Here is a 27,216-nt window from a genome sequence, read left to right as displayed (position 1 = left end):
CCTTTTCTAAGAATATATAATGATATAAGGAATTGCTAAAAACAAAATAGGGCATGAAAACAAAGATGAAAATCTTAGATGTGATATGATATTCCAGTTTTATAAAACAATATGTATGTATATACATATATATTTAGTGAGAGATGTTAAGAAATATGGCAAAATGATTTTTTTACCATTTACAAATTGTCTACTTGGAAAAAATATTTTTAATCACACATGGGAAAAACCCTCTATAGATGATTTTGAGCATCAGAGCTCAGAGTAGATTTTGCTTTTCCCATCTCTCTTTGAGAACATTATCATAAGGTGCACAAGTGCTAATTTTTCAAGTTGTCTCTTAAGTCACAGCGGAAACAACAATTGACAGCGCCGTAATTAGAGTTCTCAAAAAACAGGAAAAAATTCTGGAAACTCAAATGATCAATTAATCTGTTAAAAACATGTTATTATTTATTTGTTGCCTAGGAATACAGCAAATGCAGCGAGGTAGAAAAGCACATAATGTATACTTTGTTGAGTTTCTCCTCTGCATCAGAGCTCACAAGGGGTCCTCCCACATATGATCTCATTTAATCAGTAGCCAGAATACGGTAAATATATGAAGCAAATGTGCAATGTGCATATGCGGGTATAAATGAATAAGATGTAATAAAGTGCTAAATGCCAGAGCATAATAAAGCACATAGGCAGGACCATCATATGGATGTTATATGTATGCATTACCCATACACATATCCACTACATCAACACATATATGATACTTATGTGCATATTATATGTATGTGAACACACCCTGATTTAAAAATCAGGTAGAGTAACTTGTGTATGTATAGTTAAAAGGTGAAGAGAATGATATGAGTTGAAATTGGCACAAAGTGTAATGAAACTAAGTGCAAAGAAATACAGATTATTCCAAGCAAGACAAATGTCTTGTGCTTGTACTGGTAGAGGAAACACATGACAGCAGGGACTTTCATCTGCTAATCCTGGTCCTTAAAGTGACAGGATCAAGATACAGTCTAAGACCCATGAGCAGGTCCAAAGTTGAGAAGAACAAATACCACCACCTTTAAAAAATGTCTGAGAATATGCTTACAAGACCCCAAACCAATGTAGACCAGACAAGTTGTGACATTTTTAGAACATAACTTCCCAAATTTTGCAAATGATGTTTCTTTAGATTTCAAGCAAACAAGGTTACCTCTTGGAGAACCATAGTAGGTAACAAAGTGGTCCATTATATGGCAGTTATTATTTTGATGTCTCAGGTTTCATCTTTAGAATTCTTGCATTTACATATTCAGTGAAGTGTTTCTCCTAATGTTAGTATAAATTGGAGCTCCAGGCAGATGAGCTATGCTTACCCTATTCCCCATATTCTAACACCTATGTTAAGAAATATATGTGTGTGTGTGTGTGTGTGTGTGGATGCACACAACACCTACACACATACACATTATGTCTAAGTCATCAGGCGCTATGATTTTTTTTGCTTTTCTTCTATCCTACCAGTTACAAGAAGTCACTCTAGCATTCAGCAAACCTTACTAGACTGACATTTAAACACTCTACCTGCATTTACTCCACCCTGCATCTTTTTTATCATTTACAGACACTGCTTAGCATCAGGCACTTGGCTACCAAAACAATATTTTCCAAGTGCCCCTTTGATATGTAACAAAATAACATTTATCTTTAAATTCTGGATGTTGTGCTTACTTCCCTGCTGCCCGGTTTTCTAGGCACACCCTTCTTCATATTAATTTTGCATATAACTCCTCCTTACTGCCTCTGGAGGCAGGGGCCTATGTGAAATGATTTTGTTTCTCACTAACAGTTGTCTGGAATATTATCTGTTAAACGTTACCCAACAGAGACAAGGGCAGATAAAGAATACTGGCTGGGAACAATGAATTACAAGGTGGTTTTAGGATTTGTGAGCCCTGCCATAATCTTTACCAGCTCCCCATAAACTGTGCATGCTACCCAATGTAGCTTAAATACAAATCCATTAGTCCCTTTCCATTCAGGTGTCTAATCCCTAAGTCCCCTGGAGATAACAAAAGGTCCTTATGGAGAATAATGGAAAGTAAGTTGTATATATCCCGATTTAGAAATCAGGTAATGTACTTCTGACGTGGATGCAATAGATAATAAGGAGCTATTGTAGCCCCTCAACAAGGAAATACTTGATATAGTGATATAGCAGAAAGACGAATCTTCATGGAACTTAATTCATTGCAAACACAAATCACACTTTTCTAAGAAATAAGTCTAGCTAATGAACTAATAACAATGAAATGTTCATAATAAAGGAACTGAGGGTTTTAAACAATTCCATTCTGCCATAATTAAGGGATAAATCAGTTCAAATGAAAGATGTCACTGTTATTAAAACTTCATTTATTGAATTATGTTTCATGTGAACAGAGTGTATTTTTAAGATTATTCAGTTATCACATAAGTCAATGTCACTTCCAGTTTTGGGAATTGATATTAGTGCCTAGTCACTGAAAATGTAATTGAGCTTATCAAATTAATTTCTCAAAGGCCACCTGATAAGTGTCAGATGGCAACCTGAGCTGATGTCATATCAGAAATTTAAGTTTGTAGATAGCTTTACAAGAATGTAGTCTCTCACTCCACCAGTTCCCTTAAAATCTTAAAACATGAAGGTTTTCCACTACTTTCATAAATTCCACTTGAACATAATGAGATACACTCTATCCACAATACTTGCAATAATTAAAGTTTTTTTCTTAATAAGGGGACTATCAAGAAAATGCACAATGTTGAGTGATCATTAATAGACCTGTTTTGGTGCTTGAATAAATGCTCATCAAGAATATAAGCAGCCATTAGTCAATTTCCTGAAGAAAATCCATTTTCATTTCAAAATCTGACACAGTCTTTAGGAAAATTATACATTTTCTTTCATTATTTCAGTAAACATAATGAGGGTATTGCTAACGATACTTCAGAGTACTTTATTTTCCCCTTTTTTTTTGTTTTTTGTTTTTTTTTTTTTTAGTAATATGAGTCTACTTGTAATTAAAGGCATGCCGCATTAATGATGCCGGAAGTCTCCAAGGGAAACATTTAACATTTACCTCATATTATTATGCCAAAATTACATACACAGAAGTCTTTTTAATAATCTTTGTTTCCTAATTTAGTTTTGATTGGCTCTGAAATCCATAGCAGCACTCAAGGGCTCACATTTCTACAGTCATCAGCACTTCTGAGCCATAAATTGTACAAACGTACATGACTTCTTCCATCTGTAGGTTTCCTTTCAAAGCTTCTGTTTAACTTATCCAGAAAATCAGCTGCAGGCTGGAGATAATTGCAGATAATTTTGCCATTTTTAGGCCACTGGGGTGCTGCATGGAGATATAACAGCTAAGTTTGTCTAAACACAAAGAGTAAGTCATAGCTTTCTGTTGTCACTTCAGCTTTACACACAGGTTCAGATCTTCCTGTTTGCTCTTTATGCAAATTGAAACAAATTGTAGTTGCTAGCTGATCTGTGTTTTCTGACAAAGCTGTTCTACCTGAAGTTTTATGTAGCTAAAAGAAGGGACATGATCTATATTATTATCTCAGCCTAAAATAAACTGGTTAAACATTTTCTACCCTTTAGACTCATCCCCCTCGACAGAGATACTTTTAGCTATGAACAACTCAAAAGAAATAGATTAAATTAAAAAGCAGCTATATGGTCTTGACATACACAACACATAAATATACATGTACATATATTTAAAATAAAATAATTATATCTATATAATACATGTAATTCCCCCCTATTCTACTAGCATAAAGAGAAATAGCAGAATTCCAAATACTGGTACTATTAATATACAAAGATTTAGAATTACTAGATGTTAAAGAATTATTAAATAGGCCATTCAGATGAACAAGCAGAACAAGCAGAATTGTTAAAGGGAATTCTTTGGTTCTTTTTTTACCTAAATCTCACTCTAAAGAAAATGCAGCATTCACGGATGGCCAGTGGCATATAACAATGGAATAAATGCAAAAAGCAGCAACACAAACTCCAAGCATTGCCGGTGAACTTCAACTTTATATAAACTAACTTGACTATAGGAATTACAGGGTGTATCTCTGGCCAGCTGTCCCCTCGGTGCTCAGAATTGCTATAGTCACATAACGAGGGTGTCACTAGCTGAGCAGGTGATTACTGAAACCATTTTGCAGCAAACATTTACATATAAGGGCTAAGTAGTGGTGGCGCTTATGTGGCAGCTACCCTGATGTAATGGGCCATAATAACTCCGAAGGAGCAGATATAGATGGCGTGTGTCAAGGAGAGGAGAACGTGAAAGTCATAACACAAATGACTTTATGGGTTCCCATTAGACCTTGGGCTAAAGAGCACCTAAACAGGTCTAATATGACAGCATCCTGAGAAGCTTTACAGCCTTGTCAGGAACTCTTACACTGAAGAGTTTTATGGAAAACCCCAAATGTCAGAGAGGAAGTGTTGCTATATTAGTCCACCATCATTGACTTAATATATCCATGCATACAGAGTGCCAAAGTATGCATTTAAAAGATAGATTATTGGAAGGTATGCCAATCATGTGCATATTAAAGAGGCTAAATTATGCACTGACAGGTAACATTTCACAAATTTACACTGTCCTTGGAAAACAATTCTGCTCAATGAAACACATACCCCCCTCCAAGGCCCCCAAATATCTGCATCATAACAAGATACAGCCTTTTGAAAGACTACCCTATAGAGTTTCATATAAACATACAAAATATACATGTCACCACACTTGAGAAACTGAGGAATTCTATTTTAATTGCTTTATTTCTTTTGGTGTCTGACATCACTTAGCCAGAAGACTGTAGGAAGAGGTTTGCTTCAGGAACTTAGACTATGCCTCTGTAAAAGTAGCCATAAGAATAAGGGGCCTTTTACCACTCCAGATGGGAGAAAGACATGCTGAGGGCACCAAGTAAAGCCTTCAGCGTGACGGTCGGGAGCTGTGCTGAGCTGGCATTCTCATGCCAGAGGATGATATCAGAGAAGCTGCACATTCACATCATACCCCAAACATACCATCCACGGCCAAGGCAAGTAGGAACAGCACTCTAAAAAGAATATTTGCTATTTTTCTTCAATCCATACATTATTAAACAATTCCAGAAAGGCATATTGCTACAAGTGTCATGCAAACCAATATATAGAGCTAGGGTGGTCTTAGTAACATGAAGATGTGGCCCAGAACTCATTCTCTGATAAAAGGCACGGAAGATTACACGCCCTATCATCTGAACAGCAATTTCATCCCAGATTTGCAATGAGATCTTAAATTTGACCTTTTATGAGAGATGATTAAAGACCTTCTAGAAAACCACCAATATCTTTGCTCTTTTACAGGTTCATGATAGTTCTGCCAATGTGTTTGTTTAAAAATCCTCTTCTGGAAGTCTCTGATTTCTACAACACAACTTTGCAAAGCACATACCTGTTTCCCAGAGAGATGGGTCCTCTTTTTGAAATATTTAGTCTTTCGGGCACTTTAGTCATAGTGACACCTAATAGCCAAGCTCTTTTTCTCACTCTCCACAAAATCAGGTTTAGACTATAATTCAAACCAGTCCCCAAAGGCACTTCTGAAAAATGGCAAGCCCTTTGCTTTTAGGTGAATACACTCTTACACTCTTTATTGCTCAAAATTGTTTCCTGTTACAAAACCTTTCTCCAGTGTTCGGTCTAAGATTATCTTATGTTAATTTAACTCACTGGGGACTGTGAATAGATGCTACTTTGATTAATAGTTTCACTATCTTGAAAATGCCAGGCCAAGTTCAAGATAATAAAGTCAGGTAAAAATACTATTAAAATCTGCCATTCGATTATATGTGCTATGTGGAGAAAAACGGAATCATAGATCCTGTATCAAATAAAGACCACCTATAATAAAATTTTTTAAAATGACATAAACCAAATGAATACCTTGTCTAAATTCTTTAACACACCTACTTACATCATTTTAATTGCCAAAGTCTTTACTAATACCTTACAGGTATATTTTCAGCAATATCCACAGTGAAAATTCAGTGTGTTACTCCTTTTCACAGAGCATTTAATTTTCCACCCAGGAAAAATTGTACACACCCCATGAAACTATGAATTCTATAAATTTGATTATCAAAAGGATAGTTTTTAAAATTTGTATGTCCCACTCATTGTTTTTCATCAAATGTTTCAATATTCCTACAGTCATCTTCAAAATACTTATAGGAAACCGCAGCTCTTGAAAATAAGGGGCTACTTGAGTCAACAAATAAGATGGTTTTGGAAAAGATCGCATGGTAATTTTGCCATTTTTAAGCCACGCGTGTGCTGCATGGAGATATGACAGCTAAGTTTGTCTAAACACAAAGAACAAGTCATAGCTTTACATGCAGGTTCAGATCCTCCTGTTTGCTCTTTACGCAAATTGAAATCAAAATAGGTCTCCTAAGTGAGGATTAATCACAATGGTTTCCTGACAAGGAAAGCATGAAATCTAATTGAGCTTTGAACAATGGGACTTGGGCTTGAACTTATATAAATATGTGAAAACACTTTTGTGATTTTAAAGTTGATTTCCATTGGATTTTATCCTTAACATAACACATAATGCCTAATCATATTCCCGATCTCCAATCTGAAATGGAAACTTCAGCTGGACTTTTCCTTTTGTCATTTATATACAGCGCACACCTGTCTCAGTGAAACCTTTAGTTTGCAGAAAAGCAGAAGGTACTTTTCAGAACATCGATCACACTGCATATTGTAATCCAGGTTATACAGCCTCCACTGAGGATGAAGCTAACCTGTTAGCACAAATCTGCCACCTGCAGACTCAGCTCGCTGCACGAGTGGAGTCTTTAAGCTCATCCCATTTGGACGCGTCTATGAATGAATACACATGCCCCACTTCATGTGAAATATTCAATTATAAAGATTGTCTCACCATTGCACAGAAAGTCTCAGGAGGGTCTCCACAGGTAATGTCTGGAGGATCCAGTTTCACTTTCAGATACCTTGTCATGTCTGTGGATTCCGGCTGACAGGCCATGTAATCCCAAACTTTCCCTTCTTCTGTGTAAATCTGAGTCTTACACACGTCATAATGTCCCCACACCAGAGGGTAGGGCTGCATCACCGAGGACACTGTAACCCAAAGGGCATGAATTGATAGGAATCTTGACAAATACATCTCTAAATTCTTGGCAATCTTCGTGGGAGCTGAAGCAGGGTTTGCTTATCTGAGATCTATGTCTATTTTATATATACATATACGTCTCTATGAAGGTAGGTCTGTATATTAAGAGAGAGTGAAGGAGAGAAGATAAGCCCTCAAAGCAGGTTCCAAAACTAAAAGTAAAGTGGGTAGACAGCGTGTGCCTTCAGGTACATTAAGGACTTTGGTGGAAGCCAAACATGCTTCTTGGGTATGAGGCAGTGACAACTTGTAGCTTTTTCGTTGTCCTAGAACATGTCTATTAGACTCGAGTCTAGTTTGGATTTTGTGAAAGGTGTCCAGTAGCAGGTAATGATTTAGCAAAGTGATGGCTCTCCCCTTGTACATCCAATAACCCTGGGTGATCCTCAATGTTCACAGCTTACAGGGGATGCTCACAAGCAGTGACATATCAGCCTCCGACGCAAAAGGATGAGAGTCTGTAGCCTGGTGTCTGTTTCCCATCAATCATTCTTTTCTTCTGACACCGACACCCTTTCAGAAACAATAAGAGTAAGAGTTATTGTCCCAGAATCAGTGCATTAGAAAATGTATGATATGTTGACATTTGGGAGATCTGATGCAATAAAAAGCAAATTGGTGTAATAAGAATAACCTTTACTCAGCTACTTTGCTAGAATGAGCAAACCACAGAAATCATTCACATTAGGAAGAATTTTGATAGGAAGGATTTAACTCTTCATAACAATGACAGATGCATGTGGTTCCAGGTGAGTTACAGGTTTTGGTTTCAAAAGTTATACTTCCCTCTTAACAAAACTGAGAGCAAGCAGCTAGATTTAAACATTTCTCATATAGGGCAGTCTAGAAAATCTTCCATGAGAACAATAAGGGAAATGACTGCTTTTTATTACAACGACAAGGAAAGAAGTGACAAATACTTGTATACTTTTGCCTCCTAGCGAAAGACCCTAAACATCTCCAAATTCTTCATACAGTTCTCAGCTTTTCTTAGCTGGAGTGAAAACTGGCATTGTTGGCACAAGCCTGCCCCTTTGGGTTTGCTCATTATATTGGAAAAATTTAGCATCTTTAGTTGCATTTATTGATAAAGATACCTCGGCTCTCTGAAAAAAAAAAAATAGTCAAAAATAAAACCAGAGAAGCAAATTTTCCTTTTATAAGAATTTTCTATTTTCTTACATCTTTTTATAGCCATTACATCTGCATTTGCAGTTACTTTCTGTAACAGAAGAAGAGAATTTGTCCCAAAGGCAAATATTATACCCTGCTTTAAAACTAAAAGCTCTGTAGTTAAAATGCACAATTCAAAATGCACATATAAAAATAGCTGAGGGTGAATTAACAGGCCATGAAGCAGAATAATATGGCACTAATTCTAGGAAAAAATAAAAATTACTGTTCAAAAGTACTTTTGTTTAAATGATAGTGCAGTCTACATAACAATGGGTACAGGCCACTGGTATGTTTGACTGCTAACTTTTCTCTTTAGAGATCACTGTCCAAATCCAAACACAAAGATAACATTTGGAAGTCCGGTAAAAAGAAGTGTATTTGCTTAATTAGTTGGTTCATATTGTCATAGTCCCAATAATTGTTTTTTTAAACAACTGAAAATGGACAATAAAGCCTACAGTCCGGACAATCCCATTATAGGCCCTTCTATTTATATTAAGAAGTTTAAATATAGAAGTTCACTATCTTCAAACAATCTTGTAAAAGAAATTCACTAGATTTAAATAATGCACCGTCTTAAAATGAACTAAGCCATGGAGACTATGAAATGCCAACAGATGGTTGAATTGTGTTTCCATAGCAAAGTAATTTATAATAATTGCTTTATGGATGCAAGTGCAATTTTCATTATATTTGATTCATAAAATGTTATCATACAGCTGCAATTTGTGATATTTTCTATTAGGAAAGTGTTGAATATTTGAGTTCCTATGAAGCAATAATTAGCAGTTTGTCTAAACATGTATAAACTACAGATTTGAATCTGCCTCTTCCTTATAACATTAAGAGTATACTGTGTGGAGCACATTTTAAAATCTTAAACTAAAAAGAAAAAAATCACACAGAAGCATGTGTTGTGGCTACTACAGCCTTCTGCTTTTTTCAGCTTCATTAGTGATTTTGATATTTTCAGAAACATCCAACACTTTGACAATTAATAATCTGAAAAAGGTGTAAAAATGATACAAATTATTTTACTAGATGCTTTTTTCAATTATATTTACTACTTTATTATAAAAAGAACAAACACTTTCTTGGGAGTGGGGCGGGGGAATAGGCATTACAACTGAACATTAGTCCAGAAATTACTGACTTTGGTTCTTGCTTTCACGTACATAGCAACTCCTTTCTGGAGAACAATATTATCTTGAGGATCTAGAATGACTGTTTTGAGTTTGAAATGAGTATGCAATATTAATTAACTTTTAACATATTTTGAAAATAGGACCTTAAGTGTATATCTGAATACTCCTTGAAATTAACCATCACATTTATTAGCCAGTAAATGTTAACTCCTAATTCTTATTCTTGATAACTTTGTCTTCATATTTTGCATTACTACTTTCACAAAATAAAGGGTGACCATACATATATGCATATATGTGTGTGTGTGTGTAAAAAAATGTATACACTATGTAAATGAACCTGTTACTATTCCTGGCCCCACAGTCATCCCAATATAACAAATTCTCATTAAAGTATACCAGAATATAATGATGGTCATTACACAGAATTATGGACTACACCATTGAAAGAATTTAGGGAACTGACAAGGAAAAATGTTGAGAAGTGCAAGATATTTGAATATAAGGCAGTTGCAGGACCGTGCGACAGACATTCTTCATAAAAATGAGCCAATTATAGCTTAAATTTCTGGCACATAACCAGTTGTGATTAATAGTTTTCCATTACATTACAGACATATTATTAATGTATTAAAAATGTCAAGCTTTGGCAAGCACTAATATGGAATGGCTCAGTTGGTCTGCAGAATTTACATTTAATGAGCCCCCATTGACACAGAAAAAGGTATTGACCAAGGCATATTACAGATCAGGAGCAGAGGGTCACTAAGCTGTTCTTTAAAAATTATTTGATTTTATTCTAACTTTCATGTTTGTAGGTCACCTAGTATGTATCCTTCAGATTAAGGCCTCCTTGCTGTCTAGGGCCACACACACTCTTCAAAGAAAATCCTATTAATTTAAAATGAATAAGAAATTAAACCTAAGAACTTCCATTCCACGCAATGGGAAGGAAGCCTCTTTCAAAATCAGGAATTTTTGTGTTAAAATGTAGTTACGGACTTTTCAAAGAAAATAAAATGATATGAAAATAGAATGTTATTTACCCCTTAACCTCTATTCCCTGATGGTATCGGTTTCCATCTGGCTACGTTTTCAGCCATTAAAAATCATCAAATGTTTCCTAAAAGCTAGGTCATCCCAGCTAGACAAACTAATTATAAGAAGGGTAGTCAATGACATATTTGGGGATTTGAGATACTAAACCCATCTCTTCGGACCAATAACTGAACTAACTGCCAAGTAATGTGGGCCTTCACATTTCTGCATCACCTAAATGTGAGTAGCTTCAGAAGGGGCTTGGCAAGCTCAAGTTCTAGCTCTTACTTTGCAAACATGGGAACTCACTGTAATTAAGTAACACTATCAACCCTACCTGTGCACGAAAGTACCGAGAAGTCCTCTTTGATAAAAATGCCTTCTAATATGCCATGAGTATCCCATAGATCTCTCACGAGCGTATACATTTGTACAGCCAATGTAAAAATATAAAATTATGTTATGTCTTCAAGTTGATAGATGTCATTGATCTAGACTGAAATGAGCTATCAAATGGCTTTGGGTACATGGAACATCTTTTTTCAGGATTCTGTAGTTCAAGTCCCTTCCACTTTGGATTAACTTTGCAGAAGGGATTTTGCCAGCCTTTCTTTTCTCTCATCAAGAAAGCAGCTTCCCAAAATATTACATGAAATAATGATTACAATTATGGACATTTATATTCCGGAAACAATCACCAATTTTATCAACTGAGAGGAAAATATTGACAGTAAAGCCACTAGCTGTAGTTGGCTTTTGGCATTTGTTTTATTAGATAATCTCACTAGGAGGTGGGTGTGGTGGTAGTAGGCTATTTTATTCTATAAATATTCAGCTTTTCAGGGGCACCTGAAATAGACAGCTATTGACTCATTCCTCATAGACATTAAGAATTTTATAAATATGTATGCTTCTGAATGGGAAAGGAACAAGAAGAACATTGACTAAATCACATCCCATCAAGTGAAAAATATAAAAAAAAAAGATATATATAAATTCAAAATCAGTAGCTTCCAATACTGTCATCATGACATTAACGAGACGAGATAGTTAACATTTATATTGAATGTTCTGTGCATGTATTTATTTGTTGTGAAGAAAGCATTTTCTAGTCCTCTTAATGGGAAACATTTGCTTCTATTCTTTTGTTAACTGTCTCTGAAAACATAAGGAATGAAACATGTACAGCAACATTACTGGCATATTTTACTCATACTTGATTGGGTATTATGAGAACTGCCTATCATAAGATCTTAATAAAACTAAATAGCACACCTTACTATTTTAAAAAAACAGTTTTCATGAAGAGAAGAATGACTAAAGAAATCAGAGAGTTATATTTTGCAAGATGTTTGAGGATGGCATAACACATAAAATTATTTCAGAATCAGTTAAGTCTAGAAGAAATCTGGTGTTTCACCACCATGAACAATAAACCTTCATTCTCATGTAGAGAAGTTCAGAGATTCAAGGTTTCATAGACATGTTTTAGAAAATCTACACCCATCTGAAGTTTTTTAACACAACACTGGATTCTCAAAATAAAATTATTCTTTAAGTATGCTAAATCTCTTACTGACCTGTAATATAATCCATACATATTTTTCTGTTAATATATAATTGATTTTCTGAGTTGTAGGAATTTTTCTTTCCAAGAGACTTGGTGCTTTTATTAACTCAAACTCTGTCTCCAAGTCTTCACAATACTTAGAAAACATATCAACTAAATGTGCAATGGTTTAATTTTAATGGTTAATGTTGCCTGATTTGCTTCAGAATAATCATGGAAGTAGAGACAGGTATTATACCAATTACAAATATACAAAAGGAAACTGCAAAATACATGCACCTCCTTTTGAAAAAGGTAACCTGGATCATTTTAACACACATGCTCATTGAAATCTAACAAAACAAAAATCTTAATAGGGAAAAAAGCTGTTGTGCAAGTAAACTATTTACTTTCAAAATTTCAAGACTATTTCTTTTAAATGTCACTTATATTTAAATTTTAAATGGAAAGCATGAACAACTTAATAGATAAAATTCTGAATGACCTTATGTTGGTCTTCAGTGGCAAAACATCCCATTTCATGACATCCAGGAAGATGTCATTTGCTCACATCAGGAAGACATACATCCTAATGTATGCAGGAACAACGCGACATGTAAAACACTTGATGCATTTTTTCCCTTTGCATCCTGATTCACATGCAAAGATCCAAATTTTATCTTAGTGAAAAACTGAAAGTTGCTTATCTTCCAAAAGAATCTTGGATAGTTATTGAGCTGCTTTTCTTTTGCCAAAGAAAAGGGGGTAGGAGTATAAAGCACTCTAAGTGACACAGTTCAAAATATTTAATGAAACCTGGAATTGCTAATAATGCTCCTGGGATTGCAATCTCTAGATAGCCCTCAAGGACTCCACAAATCAGAAAAACCTTGCCCCGCCTCTGAAAAGGGGAATTTCTGGAAAACTTTTTCTAACAAGCTCACCCAGTAAGTAGACTTAAATATGATTTTGCTGGAAGACCTTTCTGGTTATGCCTTTTTTATTTTTTTTTCCATTTCTGCAAGATAAGAAAACTTTTAGTATTTTCAATCATAAAATGGGGCCTTATTTCTAGAGCAAATCTACTGCCAGATACACCATATGTTTAGTGGAATTCTGAATCTTACTCAGAATGTTCCATTCCAAAGACTGACAAACTGTTATGATAAAGAGTGGCTGCATTACCAAAACCTGGGTAAAATGAAGAATGCAGGGCGGAGGTAGGAAAACAAAAGCCTCTCTCTACGCTTTAAAAATCTAAACCCGATGCGGTAATGGCAATGCAACCTTTGACTTTCCTAAATAAAGTTGCTTTAAAATCCCCGCTCGGAATTTGCCTCCCTCGCCCTGAAAAATGACAAGCTCCTAAGTGGATTGTCTGCGAGAGGCAGAGGAGCCCAGGTCCCTGGCGAGGTTTATTTTAATAAAAATAAACGGTAGAGGGCGCAGTTTCTTTTTTTATCTAAGTTTTCCCGTGTATGAATCACTTAATTGGTTATTTTGGGCCCAATAACACTCAGTATTATTTGCATTATATATAGGGACCCACAGATCCATACAGGAGAAAAATTCGATGTCCCTATAACAATCTATCCACCGATGAATGGAATATCAGTAAAAAAAATCTGAGGAAATATTATTCCAAACAGCATTCCTGCACCGAGTCTTTTCCCTCTTGCAACCTCCCAGCTCCCCAGCTGCACACCATGGGATAGGAAAGCTCTAATCTCGCACTCATAAAAGAGAATAAAAGCAGAGAACTTCAAAAGCGCTTAGTGTTTCCACCGGCTCCAAGAGGCCGACCAGAGGACAGGTTCCCCCAGCCCCAGCCCCAAAAGCCAAGGAAATCTGCAAAAGAAAAGGCAAAACGGGGACCCTCCATCCGGTGCACGGTGTGTGGCCAAGTATGGGGGGGGCCGGGGGGCGCCGCCGTGCCCGGCAGTCGGTCGGCTGGGGCGCCCACCCAGCGCCGGGGCTCAGGGTACCCCGCGCGCGGGCGCGGCCGGGCGCACCCCGGGAAGACCCGCGTGCGGGTGGTGTGCGCACCGAGGCTCCGCGCGCTGCCTCCTCCAGGCGCTTCGCAAAGTTCCTCGCCCACCCAGCACCTTCCCTCCCGCCTGTGGATCGCGCCTGGAGGGGGGCGCGCAGGGGAGGCAGCCCGGGGGAGAGGGGCCCCCACGAGCCGCGCGGGCGCCGGGAGGGAGCCGGCCGCACTCACCCGGGGGCCCGTGCGCCCTGGCACCGGGCGGGAGCCGAGCCGACGGCGCGGGGCGGCGGCCCTGCCCGGCCGGGTGCGCCCCAGGCGGCCGCCGCAGCAGCGGAGCCCGCGGGCGGTGGCCCTCCCGCCGAGCCTCCTCGGGGTGCGGGTGGAGCCTGGAAGGGGTTGGGGGCCCCCGAGCATCCGCCCCCGCCCCCCCGGGGTCCCGAGTGCGCCCGCCCGCGGCTGGAGAGGACCCCGCGGACCCCGCGCCCCGCGCCCGCGCGCCCGCCGCTCCCCACCGCTGAATTACCTTCGCCCGCGGCCCCTGGGGGGGACCCTCCCGCGCGTCGCCCCCTCTCGGAGGCCAAACCAAGAGGGGGAATTCCTTCCCGTTGACGTCCTCTTCGGAAATGCAAAAGATCAGTGACTTTGACAGGTAGATGAGAGGGAGGGAGCAGGGGTGGGCGGAGAGCAAGAAGGATGAGAAAGGTGCCTCTCCCTCCAAAAATATAGTGATATTAATAATGAAATCCCAGCTTCGGGAGGTCTCCCAGCCCGGCGCCGGCTCGCCGGCTCCGCTCCGCGCCTCCTCGCGCCACTGCCTCTGCCACTTCTCGCCTTAAACTTTTACTGAGGGATTTTCCCCCTATTCTATTTCCTCTCGCTCGCTCGCTCTCTGTCTTTTTGCGTTTTAATTGTTTAAGCTGCAGGATGATCTCCTGATTCCCGGGTATCAGAACCAGCGGCCCGGAGGTTCTACCCCGCTTGGCACAGCTTTCATTTTATTTCAGATGAAGATGCTGAGCTTAGGCAGAAGGGACATCAATCAGGACAATTAGCATTGGCGCCAAGAAGATGCTCGAGTACCAATCTCGTCCGGGCTTCCTTCGCGCATTCCTCCACTCAAGTCAGAAATGTCACTGCACATCGCGGTGATGGCTGCGAGACGCGACGCACCCCAAGTCCATTTGATGAAATATACATGGCCCCCGAAGCCTCCGGTGCGGCTCCCCGGCTCCCCGCCCCCGCCCGAGGCGCCTGGCCGGACCGTGCTCCGAGCGGGCAGCGAGCTTTGGGCAAACTTAGGGGCGCGTGCAAATCAAAGAGGGAGCGCCAGGGCCGGAGACGCCAGAAGGACAGGAGCGAGCCCGAGGAAGCCGCAGCCCTCGGAGGGGTTGCTTGTACGTTTCACTTAAAAGCAGATCTCCTGCAACTGCCTGCAAGTGGAGGGATTGCAAACCTTATAGTACCTCGAGACCTGGGCGCTCCGAGCGGTCCTAACTCCGTCCCGCTTACTGTGGCTGCTGCTGCTTCTCTGGCCTCCGCCTGCCCTGCTCGGCCACCTCCCGGGGCTGAGACTTGGGGACCACCCCTCACCCGCGCCCCACACCGCTCTCCCGCGCCAGGGCGGTTGCTGGAAACTCTTCTGGTACCTGGCACTTAGGACCTCGCGCGTCCCACCCCTCAGGGATGCAGCTGAACTCTGATTTCTCCTCCCCCAGGGCGCACACCCTCAGCCCCAAGCTCTGATCGCTATTGTTTTCAGCCAACTGTTCCCTGGCCCAGTCAGCGGCCCCTGCAGCGCAGGCCTAGAACCTTATTTGGAAATTGAGTCTCCTTTGGAAAGTTGAAGTTCAAGAAACGACTGAGCTCATCTGGCTTCCTTGCCTTTCCCAAGGGACAAACAAATGTGTCCTCAGCCCGGAGACTTTATGCCCCACCAGTGGAGCTCCAGACTCACTTGGGATCACTCTTAGCTAGTATTAATGTCAAAAACAAACAAACAAACACGAATTTTGAGACTTTAAGTAGAAAGACAGTGGCAATAAGGAGACCATTCTGATCTCAAAAAAATGTAAACTTCTCAAAACCAGGCAGAATTAGGCCCCTATATGATAGGGAAAGTCTGCCGAAGGGGAAGGTGGGGCAGCTGAGAGGGATTATACCCAAGTCATGCCCTGCTTAATTTAACTAGGAATGTCTCTGTGGGATCCACCTATTTGGGGGCTCAGGGGATGAGGGAGGATGTACTGCATTTCGGGGCTGCATTTCAGGGCTGCATTTCAGGGCATGTTATATTCAGGGGCCAGCAGGAGGGAGAGAAGCCTCAGTTGAATCTGGTCAAGGCAATGCAAAGGTAAGAAAGGAGCAATTGTGAGCACTTGGTCCCTAACTACAAAGCCCCACCATCCAAGCACAGAACTAAGAGCAGAAGGGTCCTTTTCCTGCTATTACTGCAGTTGGGGGAAGGGAAGAGGGAACAGAGGGAAGATTGTTGAACTGAACCTGAAACCAGACCCTCCTTGTTCCTCACCAGACCCTCCTTGGCCCTAGGCAGCCAGGAAGGAGGAAGGGCTACCAGGCACTTCTGGGCTTTCCTGAGACACCACAGTGAATCCTTTCTCACTTGATTTCTTCCTCCAGTGCAGGAGTCTTGGGGTGTCTGTTCTTTCCTCCTCCTACCACAGGGCTTAAGGGCTGACACTGGAAAACGGAGCTATTTACAGGGGTGAAACTCCTGCAAGACTTTCTTGCACAGGAACTGTTATAGGGCAGGGAGAGGGGCAGCCCAAACCCTGCAAACCTGCCTATTTTAAATGGGTTCTGCCATCCGCCGCATCAACACAAAACATATGAGACTTTAATGGGAAGGAACTTTAATAAAATTAGGAAACAACACAGGAAAGGCAAAGAGTCTAGTTTCTAAATGAAGCACCCAAAGTTACCCATCCCCTCGTGGGTAAAAGTCCATCCATATGGGATTGGCCCAGAGCAAGGCCCCAAAGCCTGCCACAAGTCTAAAACATCTTCCAGTGGGGACCCACAGAAAAGGGTCACAAACAACCGGACAAGCCCGAAAGGAAAAGAGCAAAATCAACATCAAGATAAAAGCTGCCATGGTCACCTCCCCATGGGTCTCACCCACATCTGTGTTACCCAGTCCACGCAGTTTCTTCACGTGTCTCTAGGCTCCATGCGCCTCCTCCAGGTCTCCTGGCTCCATCCTGCTTCCTTCCTCAGTCTCTTCTCCAGCTTCTCCTCATCCTGCTCAGCTCCACCCTCCCTTGGGTGGGGCAGGGAACCTCCCCCTTTCCTGGGGACCACCCTGTTGCAGAACTACTCCTGGCTCTTCACCCAGTCTTGCCCATGTTCCCCCCAGGTATACTGACAATATTGAGGTCCCTCTTATCATTTAACCCTCCCACACAAGCCTCCAGAGTCTAGCTTTTTTTGGGGGTCTGGTCAGACTTACAAAACAACCTCCCACATTGGCCTTCTTACTTTTCATGGTCCCCTAGTCAGAACCCTGAACTAGAAATAGCTCTTGGCCTTAACTCTCCCTCCTGTGCTTTTCTCCTAAGCCAAGAAAATACCCTCTGAGTTCCCATTCTCAGCTTTATCTGATCTTTTTAGGCCCTTGTCCAGTAAAGGCTGGAGAAAATAAATCTATGCAGGGGTTAGGAAATACCCTTCTGAGCTACACCAAGATCTTTGTGATATTGCTCCCAACCTGGAGAATGTCCCCTATCATCTGTCAAAATCTTGGCACCTCCTTCTCCCTCTTTCGATGCTGCATCTTCCCTTTTACCCAGGATTCCTTTGTGAGGGAGACATCAGTGCCAAGTAATTCTGAAATGTGAATCAGGGCCCTGTCCAATTAAGTAGCTTCTCCCACCCCAGGTCAGGAGAGTTTTCCAGAGGTGAGTTTTTCTCTCTTAAACATCCTTTCTGATCTTTTCACAGGTTCAGTAAATCACCAACCAAACATGTGGCTCTAGATGCCACAGGAAATCAGAACCCATAGAGGATGCTTTTCGATATTAACCCTCCTTTTCTTCCTGTCTGATTGTAGAATTGAGGCTCCCAGACTGTGGGATGGGGAGATCTAGGGGTCCAATGGACTATGGTGGAGGACTATAAGTTCCTTGGTGGTGGATGTGATGTGCTCACATCCATCTGAAGGGCTGTGATCCTACACCTCTGAGTCATATACAGTGTTGTACACCAATGTTACCTCAATTAAAAAAAAATAATAAATACAACCCCCGTCCCTCCAGATCCTGACCCCTGCTCCAAGGTGGATGGGATGAGAATTTTTTTTCTCCAAAAAATCAGTAGGGGGGGGGGTCTAATATACATCCCCAAATTGAGAGCCTATAAACTGATATTTATAGATTAAGTTGACTTACCTGAATATATCCTTGCATGTTTGTTTCTATAATGCTCAAAAATGAGAAATTTACTTTAGAAATTTTCTTGGCATCAGGGAAAATAAGTTAGGGCATATTTATTTTCCTGTTCTTTGCTTTCTTCATATATACATGCATACATATATGCATACATACATATTTAATTTTCTTTGGAAAGAACAATTTTTATGTGTTCATTTAACCTTTCAACTCTTTTGTTCTCCCTCCTTTTAGAAAAGAATTGTTTGATCTTTCAGTTCTCTGGCTTTAGAGCTTTGGCTAGTTTCCATGAATTCCTCATTCTTCTTCAACTTAGATTTTCATTTATTTGTAATCCTGTTAGGTCTCTAACTGTTGTTCGTTTTTCTAGGTTATTAGCTGCTTAAAAACCTTATTTTAGAGATTTGGCAGGGTTGCCTAAATCCTGTGACATCAATATGCCAAAATGGTAGTAATATCATATTTGCAATATATCTGGTCCAAATAAATACATCTTCCTATAAATATAATAAAGTGTTTGACTTAAATAGATATAAGATAAATGTGCATTGCAGGTGTGAATAATTTTGGCTCAATCTCAGGATTCAGTTGTAGCCTCCTTGGTAACAGAACCTAACTCCCACTATATTAAATTAAGACTTAGAGGCTTGAAATATCCATATCAGGAATAAACACTATTGAGTCAATTGTATACTTTGGGGTGAATGCATTCCATAATTGTTGCTTCTGTCCCAATAGAAACATCCTTCCTAGCAGTTGTAAAACCTGTAGCTCTTTCTTATTCTCGGGAACATATTTTATTATGGAGTCACTAAATGTGGGTTTGACAGGCTTTGATGTTCCTTACCTATCTAGATTTTTGGTCTGGATTCTATCACTAAACTCTATTGGTATTTTCCTGCTGTTGTAGGTTATTATATATACCTACCTGAAACTTTAAATTTATAAATTCAGACTTTCCAAGTTATCAAGCTTGTGTAGCATAGATATATTGACAATCTCATTTCATCCTTCTGAGCACTGATAGCAGAACAAAGGACATGCTTTTTTAATAAGAAAATACATAAATTTGCTACATTACTTACTCTAGAACATGAAGAATAGCAAATAGTATAAGCCACTGATTCAAGGGTTATAACCTATAGCCTTTGGGTGCTTTCAACACATGGCACTCTGTAAAATAGCTTGGAAATAATAAAATTGGCTGCTTTGCTAAAATATGAAAAAAATTAACAAAATGTATATTTGGGCATTTTTAAGAGAAGTATATTAACTTAAAAGATGCCAACTTTAGTCAAAATTTCATATTTCTTTTCTATTCCAACTTTAGGATTCTAGAAGTAGTTTAGGGAGAATGGTTTCATTTTTGTTTACCTTATTTCATCCACAAAAATCACTTCTTAATTTTTATGCTTTTAGAACAATGACACTAGATGCTTTTATCCAACCAATAAATCTGTCAAAACGTGACACCCTGAGCCTTTTTTTTTTTTTTAATCTACTTTGGTTTTTTGGAGACTCAAAACATATTGGCAATATTTGTTGAACAGTTTATCTTTTGAGATTACAAAAAGAGGTTATCCAACCAACAGGTTTGAATAATGTTATGGTCTGAACAAACTCAGTAAGCTTCCATGTACTTACATTTTATTGTGCTTAGTTTGTCCAAGAGAATTAACTTATTTCTTGAAAGACAGGAAATCTTATAATTTAGTGTGTTGGCTGAAATAGTTTGGTCTCAAAAACCAACAGCTATGTAGATTTCCTCAAATGTAATTTTCAATTCAACTCCAACAACAAAACCAACAGTCTTTTCAAGTTGAGAAGGAAAATATGTGGAGGAAAGCTGAGTAACAACACCCTTTGTCTAATTTAGAGATCTTTGTATCCATTCCATTGTAGTGGTTCACTCAAAATCAATAAAATTGGATGGAACCCACAGTCCCTGCCAGGCGCTGAAACCACAGGAGTTCTCAAGCCAGTATTCACAATTATATTTTCTAATATATATATTTTCTAATGTTACACTAGATATATTAATATATATTATTAATATATTTTCTAATATTATACTAGATATAGCTTAAGATAAGTGTAGTTATAACAATCAAGTCTGTGGACTCCTTTTGTACTTAAGGTGCAGCAATGGTGCACATAACTCAGATGATGGTTCAAAGATTCAAAGGTCTCTCAGTTCATTGGCTGAAAATGCATACTGCATATCCTCTCTGGTGTAGTAGCCTTTGTCCTGTCCTAAATCTGGGGCAAAACAGAGCAACTTCTGAGCTAAAATTTAGTGAACCACTGCAAAGAGATTATCTTTGATGAACAGTAGTCTAAGAATAGAAAACTTTAAAAAAGAAAAAGAAAAATAGCAGACACTGAAGAGAAATTTAAGATAGTACATGCCACTGGTTTGAGGTATACTACTCCCAGATGTTTGCTCCTGTTTTTTTTTTTTTTTTTTTTCTTCATGATTCTGCATTTAGTTTGAGCTTTACTGTTCTGAAATGATTACTTTGGCTACTTTTATCAGCTCTATGACCATCATCCTTTTGTTTCTATGTGGATTGGAGGCAGTAGATATAATAATGAAATAGATCTGTGTCAAGTGGCCTTTACTTCCCAGTAGGCTGTCACCTCCTTTAGAAGAAGACTTCCTTCCCGCAGAAAATGGCTAATTCTCTTATATCCTGCCTTGATTTATAATGGAGAAGAATAAAATCAGAGATATTATGAATTCTTTTCTTACTTCGATCTGCCAGGAAGAAACTCATTTGTTCATTCTCCAAACCTTGAAAACCCATAGAAAGTAACTCAATTGGATGGTTCCCATGATATCATGAAACTTATTTCTTGTTCCCTTTTCCTTTCCTTTTTCCTGTTTCTCAAACTTGAATTTAACATCTCCGTTGTGCTGGGGCTGACATTAGAATTAACAAGATGAGTAAGACTAGTTGTTCCCATAGATTACAACCTACTAGAGAAGACAAACTTTTAAACAAACAATGTAACAATGCTGACCAGAAAACAGGGAACAGGATCGGGAGGGCTAATACAATAAGCATATTTTGGTACTTCCAAGTACTTTGGTATGATTGCAGATTACAGCTCCATATAGATAATCTTTGTGGTGAAGATTTAGGAGCTTGTAATCTTGAAAATTTGTAACAACAATTGAGAACAATAAGAGAGGAAAATCAAGGGAAAGGAAGCATCCTATGTTATTTAGGTTGAGACATGTGAACATGCAGAATAATTTACCACTATTGACTTAAAGAAAATGTCAAATTTATGTCACAGTATAATAGGATCAAGTACTGTCCATTCAGTTCTGTCTAATCTGTGTCAAAAGAAGAGAGCAGAAACCAAACAAAAGATCAAGAAAAAGATGAAATAAGCAAGCTGTCCATAGATCTGAGGCATCCAGTAATGGACGGGGAGAGAAGGGATTCAAAATAGGGATGGGAAGAACACAAGGTACCATGGTGATGGTTCACCAGTGATATGGTGGTGTGAGAAATATGGGGACTACAACACGTAAGAAAAACATTAACTTTTTTCAAAAAAATAAAAGAGAGCAATGTAAAATAGCAAATAATTTTTAAAGTTCTATCTTTGCTTTTGGTGTATGTTACATGCCTTCTTTGGGCAAGAGATTTACTTTCCTAATGAGGTTTTGTGCTTAGATTGGTATTAAAATGAGTTGGATTTCCCTGAGTAAGCACAGACAGCAGGAGAATGTGGCAGCACAGCAGACTAGTGACCAGGAACCCAAAGTTCAAACATTTAACTAGGGATAAGCCACACATGAATAATGGAGAGTTGAGTGGTTAGTAATTATAGACACCAATTAAGCCTTAGATAAAAGAACCACTTCCCAATCATTCCACCATTGTTTGCATTTTTGCTATGCTAAATCAGTGTGTTTGAAATGTCTGTTGGAAAACAACTATTTGTCAAAAAGAAGGAGGAAGAAAATAAAGCAAGATAAAAAAGACGCTAAAATTCAAGAAATTTAGAAATCACTGTATGTAATGGAAGGAAATAGCAAGAAATTGATGTTAACAGTAACCGGTACTTCTGTAATTCAATGTATAATTCAGTTTTCTTTCTTTTTTGGTAAAGATGAAATAATGAATCAAGCTCTTTAGGTGTTTATGACCAAAAACTCTGGACATGTATTGGTGATAGGGAAAATATTGAAGAATCTGTTTTTGTTTTTCACCTGCCCTTGCACACATTTCTAACTACCTTGCACATTTGTAAACTTCAGCTTTCTTTATATCTCTGTAAATTGAGATTGTAATAAAGAGAACTAGAGAGCCAGTTACCATATATCATGGTATATATACATGTAGCTGATAAGATGTTACAATGATGCACATATTAAAAACTGTTGATAGAGGGCCTCCCTGGTGGCACAGGGGTTAAAGTCACAGTGCTACCAAGCTAACGCCAGCCACTGAGGCATGAGTTCGATCCCCAGCCAGGAAGATGACCCAAATGACACAGCAGACCTCTCCTGTCTCACCCACTGAGCCCCTCGGCAGTGTATTTCAGTAGATCTACCTGTTCTGCTCCCCACTCTGCATCTGGTGAATCCTCTCACCCCCCACACTTCTGGCCTATACCCCAGTTCTTGTATTCATAAATAAATAAAAATAAATCTTAAAAAAAAAGCTGTTGATAGACGAGGGGTGAATGTGCATTGCTCATGTAAACAAATATGAAGAGGATCATCAACTCAGCAACAGAAAACCTGAGATGGACCTTAAATGAACATTTAGCTTAAAATAACTATATATTTCAATCTCTCATATATATATATATATATATACACACATATATAAGATAGTGTAAATCGCATTGGACTAGGGATTGAGACACAATGTCATTGTTACGACATTTCTGTGCTATGTGGGTTTGAAGATATTGTTTCACTGCTGTGAGCTACCTCCTCTGAGTAAGTTGAATTGAGTATAAAGGAGTTGTCCTCAAGGTAAGGTCCTGGGGGGTCAAGACTTCTGGTCCAGAATGACTTCGGGGACTTGCTAAGAATCAGGGTCCTGAATCAGCACCTCACAGGTGATTATTAGTTAAGCACATCAAATTTTGAGATTCCCTAGCCTAGACTTCCTCCAACTTTGCATTTTTAGTCTTACTTTGAGGTTGGGATTAATTTAAATAAACACTAAGACACATATAAATGTATCTTTCATATTATTGGACAGTAGGATAGGATGTCTGATGTCTAAGAGCTATATCTGAATTTCTATACATTAGAACTAATTGGGATGTATGTTTGATACCCTGAAAGATTAGATAGAATGAAGGCCAAGAACTTAAAATTTACATTTTTAAAAAATCAAACATTTGCCACATAATACAGTTAAATTGTAACCATGTTCACTGGGGACCAATTTCTGGAACATATGTATTAACTATAAGCTGCCACAAATCTCTCCTAGAAATATATTATTCAACTTATAAACACCAGTTCTCTGAAACTTAGCATAAGTTTCAGTCATGAGGTGTTAAAAGCTTTTGAACATTTTATTGCTTTTAAGTTTCTTCAAAATCAGTCAGTGATTAGTGGAATTTCCTTACCAGTACTAGCTAATATTGCTATGCAAGGTGCCCTTGTGAATTATTACGATCAGATTCCATAAAAATTAGAACCTCCAAAACATTTTAGATTAAAAACATCAAGCTCTCTCTCTCTATATATATATATATATAAACATCACAAATATATGCATATACATTCTATATATTTGAATAAAGTCATTATGAAATATAATAAGATGCATTGGCAAATTCTCAAAGGTAAGAGTTCACGTCCTTAATACATTGCTTAATATATGCATGACTCTTCAATAAATGGCCTAATCTTTCTGAAACTTTCTGCTTTAAGCTGTAAAAATGGGAACAACGCTGAGTATCTTATGGACTTGTTATAAATAATAGATATGATAGGGCCTTCCCAGTGGCGCAGGGGTTGAGCACTGGGTTTGCGAAGCTGGCTGCAGCCTCTGCAGTGCCGGTTCGATCCCGGGCTGCTCCCCTGCCACTGGAGGAGGGTCCCACATGGCGCACAGACCTCTCCTGCCACCCGTTGCTCCCCTCAGCAGTGTATTTCATCAGTCTGCCTGTTCTGTTCCCCGCTCTGGCTCTGGTGAATTCTCTCACCCTCCCGCGCTTCTGACTGTATCCAGTGCCTGTGTAAATATATAAATAAATAGATAGATAGACAAATAAATAAATAAATAAATAAATCTTTAAAAAAATAAAAAATAATAGATATGATAGTTATTAAGTTATAAAACATTTGGTAAATGCAGCTATCATTTACTTCTCATATTATAATATTGAATATTCATTAACATATTTATTTATGCAAAAATATTAGCATAAATTCTTGCATCTCTTCCATTCTTTCCTTCATAAATTAGTAATTTTTTTGCCATCTACTATGCTTCTAACACTGTGCAAAATGATTTGGAAAGTAAATGTAGAACAGCTAGACACTATAATTCCCATGCTTAAAACACTTAAATTTTACTTAGGATTTTATAACAATATCACCCAGTGGAAAGTTAAAAATTGAAATACGGCTTTTAAAATTTGTCAAAAGGTGAGCACAATTGGTCTTCAAAGTCGGGGAGTGGTTTCCTGAAGAAGGCAGAGAAGGAAGAAAGATCTTTGAGGGTTTAGGTAAACAAATGATGGGGGAATTTTAGCAGAAGATTGAACAAGGGCAAAGGCAGCAGAGCTGGGAAGGTCAAGCCTTTTTCAGGAGTTAGTGGGAAGCTGAGTCATTAGAATTAAGATCTCACATGACAGAAATGTGGGCATACATTTAGAAAATTAGATGGACCCAAAGGTAAAGGCTCCTTGAATTCCCCAGTGAAGCGTTTTAAATTTATCCAGGATAAATAATATGGACCAATTAGAAGCCTAAACTGGGGAGACACATGAATATGCGTTTTTTATAAATTTATGAGGAAATAATGATCATAATGAAAACCAAGTGGGAAGACATTAGAAGCAGACAGAGCAATCAGGAGGCTATTGTATGAAGCTAGGTAGACAATGATTTATACTGAAATGATAGTTGTTAAAAGAAAAAAAAAATTGTGCATATAAAAAATAGGGTGATATCTGATTATTTATAAAAAATAATCTTAAACTAAACAAGTTTTTAAAGTAATGACAATGAAAACAGTTGCACAAAGCTCTTGCATTTTCATTATTATTCAAATGTTTGAATGCACATACCTTACATTATTCAGCCACATATTTATTAAATGCATTATGCAGGCATGGTTCTGAGAAATTAGGATTCAGGGGTGAACAAAACACAGGTTTGACTCATGAACCTTACATTCTAATTGGTAGACAGAGGATATAAACAACAAGCATCATCAATCAGTAAATTATCTACTATGTTTGAAAGAGAAAAATATGTGGAAACAAATAGTATAATAGGATATAAGGTATTGAAAGAGTTATGTTGAGGGTGAGTTGCTGTGTAAAATAGGATGGTTGCCATTCTATCTGCCATTGAGCAGATTTAAGAAGAAAAGACAAATTTCCCACAGATATTTGGGGGAAGAATATTCTAAGAAGAGAAAACAACTAGTGCAAATGACCACAGGCTCCTTGGAAGCATGTTCTAGGAGGTCACCATGGCTAGATATTTAGGATTTTATTTTTAAATTCTGATGGAAACTCACAGCAAATCACATTAATTTATACTTAAGCAACTCTTTGAATGTTAACCATACATGTATGTTTTTATGTGTCCATAAAGCAATGAAAGCAAGAACAGGTTTTTTTGTTTTTGTTTTTTTTTTTTTTGGACTATTTGCATAGAAGAACTGGGGTGTAGACCAGAGGTACAGGGAGTGAGAGGATTCAACAGAGACAGAGTGAGAGAGAGGGGAGCAGAACAGCCAGATCTAGTGAAATATACGCTTAAGGGGAGCAGCAGGTGAGACAGGGGATGTCTGCTGTGCCATGTGTAGGTTAGCTCCCTGGCTCTGTGTGTGTGTGTGTGTGTGTGTGTGTGTGTGTGTGTGACTCAGGCTATAGGGTGATAGCCCTCAGACTTAACCCTTAGGCCACCAGGGAGGCTCAAGAGCAATTCTTTTCACATATAATATCAGCTAGCATTATTTTTTATTGCTATCACATATTTGTATGGAGATTTTATTTCTGTAATTTTCAGGAAGTGTTTTTTTTCCCTTCCAAAAACTCCTTTGTCCATTTTTAATTTATGCTACCACCACATTTCAGAAAGGATTTCAGGTCACTTACAAGAGTACATAAAATATGACTCCAAAAAAAGGAACAGAAAACAAAGTGTAATGAGGAATAAGGCTTAACATATACTTCATAAAGTCCTCGTACCACACAGTTTCCCCTAAGCTTACTAGTGGACAATAAAAAGGAAAAATCTTTTAAGTTAACTGATAATATCTGATTTTTTAAAAAAATGCACACACAGCTATATTGAAAATGTATAACTATTCTTTGTATTAAGACCAGGCATGCATTTTTCCTGGAGGTTCTCAAAAAAAAAAAAAAAAAGAATATGATGTTATAAAATAACATTTTTAACAACATTCTTGCCAAAGAAATGAATGAAAAAGAAATA

General features: G+C 38.6%; 1 protein-coding gene across 3 annotated transcripts in view; it reads right to left on the bottom strand.

Moving 5' to 3' along the window:
- The window catches only part of NTNG1 (netrin G1), a 306,079-nt gene extending 288,703 nt beyond the window's left edge, over positions 1-17,376 (bottom strand). For 2 of the 3 annotated variants that reach the window (XM_054691178.1, XM_054691176.1), the window contains exons 1-2: positions 14,675-14,951; positions 7,005-7,769 (exon numbers count right to left, since the gene is read on the bottom strand). In XM_054691178.1, coding sequence (XP_054547153.1) covers positions 7,005-7,250 — 246 coding nt within the window. In that variant the 5' untranslated portion in view covers positions 7,251-7,769; positions 14,675-14,951. Of the gene's footprint in view, positions 1-7,004; positions 7,770-14,674; positions 14,952-17,286 lie in introns of those variants that run through there. The other variant, XM_054691177.1, reaches the window with a different exon arrangement.
- Positions 17,377-27,216: the final 9,840 nt, after the last annotated feature.

This window comes from Talpa occidentalis, unplaced genomic scaffold, assembly GCF_014898055.3.
Source record: "Talpa occidentalis isolate TD23 unplaced genomic scaffold, MPIMG_talOcc4v2.1 talOcc4.9, whole genome shotgun sequence".
NCBI classification, from domain to species: Eukaryota; Metazoa; Chordata; class Mammalia; order Eulipotyphla; family Talpidae; genus Talpa; species Talpa occidentalis.
This window is presented reverse-complemented; position numbering and strand designations above follow the sequence as displayed.